This window comes from Marmota flaviventris, chromosome 18, assembly GCF_047511675.1.
Source record: "Marmota flaviventris isolate mMarFla1 chromosome 18, mMarFla1.hap1, whole genome shotgun sequence".
NCBI classification, from domain to species: Eukaryota; Metazoa; Chordata; class Mammalia; order Rodentia; family Sciuridae; genus Marmota; species Marmota flaviventris.
This window is the reverse complement of record NC_092515.1, coordinates 61,010,464-61,013,920: the sequence shown is the minus strand read 5'-3', so window position 1 is coordinate 61,013,920 and position 3,457 is coordinate 61,010,464. Positions and strand designations below refer to the sequence as shown.

The window sequence follows — 3,457 nt, the reverse complement described above, 5'->3', positions numbered from 1 at the left end:
AAACTCACAAGTGGAGGCCAGCAGGGGAGTTGTAGATTCCAGCAAAAAAAAAAGATAAGAAAGACATTTCCTCACCTACATTTCACAAAGGCTATATTGATATCAAAATTTTAAAAGATAACAAAATCAGAAAGAGTAAGGATATCATTATTTAACATCCTAAATTGATGAAAATTTAGAAATCTAAAAGCATCAAATTGCTTTCAAAGGTCAGTGAGCTTTGAAATTTATTCACTGCAATAGGGTAAAGATTTAAAAATCAAATAGGGAAGTAAAGCCTTCTGAAATCCATGTCTGGGCTGGTCCCAAAGGCAAGAAATATTAAATGCTAGAGAATCAATTCCCTTTGAACCTTTGCTGGCCCAGCTCAAATTCTTTTCTGGAAAAACCACTGAAGTGAGCAAGAGAAGCCCGCATTTTAGGAAATCCAGGGAAAGAAAGCAGGACTCACCCTGGCTTACAGTTAGCAAATGGGTAATGTTTATCCTTCTCCTTTGCCTCCTAAATTGGGGACAGCTGGACATTGAAATGGAGTGGCACTGTTTTGTTTTGACAACTGGCACTTTTTTCTGCATATAACAAAATGCACTACAGCAACTGAACAGCTCAGGGTCTCTCGCGAAACCCCATCCAAAGGGGACTGTTCTCAGATTGCCTGGGGAAAAAAAGAGAATCTAATTTTGGATGTTTTAATTAATTGAAAGACTTTTCTGTCACTAAATAAGACAATAGGGGAGCACTCCTGTGATCATCTATATGTATCTACAGTACAGCCACCGGTGTAACAAAAATAATCAGAAAAGGTGGGTTCGGAAACACACCTTTTTTTTTTTTTTAAATATAAGAACACAAACACATTGTCCGAACTTTGGGCAAAAAAACGACATGGGTTTATTTTAGGTAAATACAACAATTAAGACCACATAAGACAAACACAGATGAAGTTAAAATTTTTAAAGTTTTTTTTTTCTTGTAGGAATACTGAGGGTGGAATCTACTATACAAAACCATCACACTTTGTAAATAAAAAGTATCAGATACTTGACTTCTTTATCCACTGACCAAAAAAAAAAAATTATAATAAATTATTTTCTTGTTTTGTAAAAGACCTACAATGGGGTAAAGAATTGTATTTCATAATTGTACAAGAAAACCCCCACAGAGATTTCTTAAATTCAATTGGTAGAGATGGTTGGGCAAGATGAAAAATTATCCAGTGAACTCAACTTTAAATATTATATTAATGGCTCTGAACAACAACATAGCCTGGTTACAAATCCACACATTTGTACAGCACGGTTAGAGAAATTTAAAATTACACACAGCACATACATTATCTATAGAGACTCCCATACACCTGTGGGGGTTTCTACAGAAAGTCATTAATGGTCGCTATGGTATTTGGTCCATAATTTAGATCTTTGAAACCCCAAGTAGAGAAAAGCACAGCGTCCTGGTAGGGGAAGGGGATTTTAAAAATCGGTATTCATCTCGCTGGGCTGCGTCCCTTTAGAGGGACTTCCTGGGATCTCAAAAAACGGGGCGGCGGACTAAAGTTACCTGCACGCTTCATAGACGCTTCGCAGACGGCTGGAGGCGGGCGCACGAGCTCTCTGCTCCCGGGTCTGAGAAAGAGTCGGTGGGCATGATTTGTTTCTTTGTGCGTCACTGTCTGCAGCCTTCGAAGTCTGAGAGGGTCGCGTCTGGAGGCGAGGCCCAGAGCAGGGAAGGGCTGGGGCGCTTCAGTATTTTGTGCAGTCGTAGGAATAGGGGGTTGCGTGGCGGTAGAGGGACGGCGTGGCTCTGTAGGGCAGCTGACAGCTCGCATTGCTCACCTGGGACTCCCCGAGGGTCGAGTTTTCAATTCCCAGCCGGTGAGAGTTGAACATCTCCCGGACGTTGGGGAAAGTCTGCTGCTGGGCCGCGAATGTGTGGCCAGAGAGGTGGTTTAGGTCCCCGCTGTGGTTGAGATACCAGGAAGCCGCCGGGGCCGCGGCCGAGCCGGGCTGCGGCGCGGGCTGGGGCTGCGGAACAGGCGGGGGCTGCGGCGCCTGTGGGTGGTGGTGGCCGTGATGCTGGTGGTGGTGGCCCGCGGCAGCGAGCGCGCCCTCCTGGCCGGCAGCGAGGTTGAGGGCGCTCAGCGGTGATGCGGGGCCACTCGGGTGGTCCGAGAGGGTCTCGTCCAGGGCGGCCGGGACGCACATGTGCGCCGGCCGCTCGGCCCCGGTGTACAGGCTCATGGCGCGCATGCTGCACTGGTAGCCCCCCGCGCCCCCCGCCTCCAGACCCTGAGCGCACGGCTGACCGTAGGCTGCAGGCGGCGCAGCAGCGTAGGGCAGCGCCAGCGGGGGCACCACCAGGCCAGCGCGCCCGGCCGCGGGGCTCAGTTCGCCGCCCGGCGGCGACGTTCGCAGCGTCATGATGTTCTCCACGCTAAAGCCGGGCAGCCCGTTGGGCGCCGGTGCGTGATGCTCTGGCAGCGAGCCGTCCGGAGAGCCCGCCGGGGTGGAGGCCGCGCTGCGTGGGCTGCCCTGCAGCGCGCTCTCGGGGCTCAGCGTCTCCACCTTGGTGATGACCGGCAGCGCAGGCGATGCAGCCTCGCTCTTGATCACCACTTTCTTCTCGGCCTCCTTGGGGGCGTCCGCTAGGGGGGGCCCAGCCGGGGCGCCCTTGGACGATGCCGGGGGCGGCTCCTTGAGGTGGGCCCGCTCCTCCTTCTCCTTGGGCACGTCCTTCTTTTTGAAGCGCCGCCGGCGCCTCAGGAAACTGCCGTTCTCGAACATATTGTAGGAGTCAGGGTCCAGCGTCCAGTAGCTGCCCTTGCCAGGTTTCTTGTCGTCGCGAGGCACCTTGACGAAGCACTCATTGAGCGAAAGGTTGTGGCGGATACTGTTCTGCCAGCCCTGCTTATTCTCTCTGTAGAAGGGGAAACGGTCCATGATGAACTGGTAGATGCCGTTCAGGGTGATCTTCTTCTCTGGCGCATTCTGGATCGCCATGGTTATGAGAGCTATGTAGCTGTAGGGCGGCTTTACCAGGTCCTTGGGCGCCGCGGGCTGGTGGTGGTGGTAGGGCGCGTACGAGCGGCCCATGCCCGCGCCGTATTGCTCCGGGTGGCCTGAGTAGACGCCCATGGGGCTGGCCATGCCGCCGTAGCTGCCCGCTGCCCGGTAGTAATTCTGCTCGCTCAAGTAGGGCACCACTCCCAGGGCGTTGGGGTCGGACACCGAGTAGCGCGCCTGCATGCTGCGTCCAAGACCGCTCGCCACCGCCTGCGCGCACGGACTGCGGCCAGGGGAGCGAGGAAGGCCTGGAGAGTGAGAGCGAGGCGAGAGAAGGGAAAGAATCGGTGGGGACTGCCCCGGCTGAGCGAAGCCTCAGCGGCGAGGTGGAGGAGGCGCCGGCGCTAGAGCCGAAGAGGAGCGCTCGATTTCAGCGGACTGGGCGGGTCAGCATC

The 3,457-nt window shown here is 53.3% G+C and overlaps 1 protein-coding gene across 1 annotated transcript; it reads right to left on the bottom strand.

Annotated features, from left to right (window-relative positions):
* Window positions 1-1,742: 1,742 nt before the first annotated feature.
* Window positions 1,743-3,245, bottom strand: Foxc2 (forkhead box C2). The gene has a single exon (XM_027932929.3). It carries the CDS (start codon window positions 3,243-3,245, stop codon window positions 1,743-1,745), a length of 1,503 nt encoding a protein of 500 aa, XP_027788730.3.
* Between the last annotated feature and the right edge of the window lie 212 nt (window positions 3,246-3,457).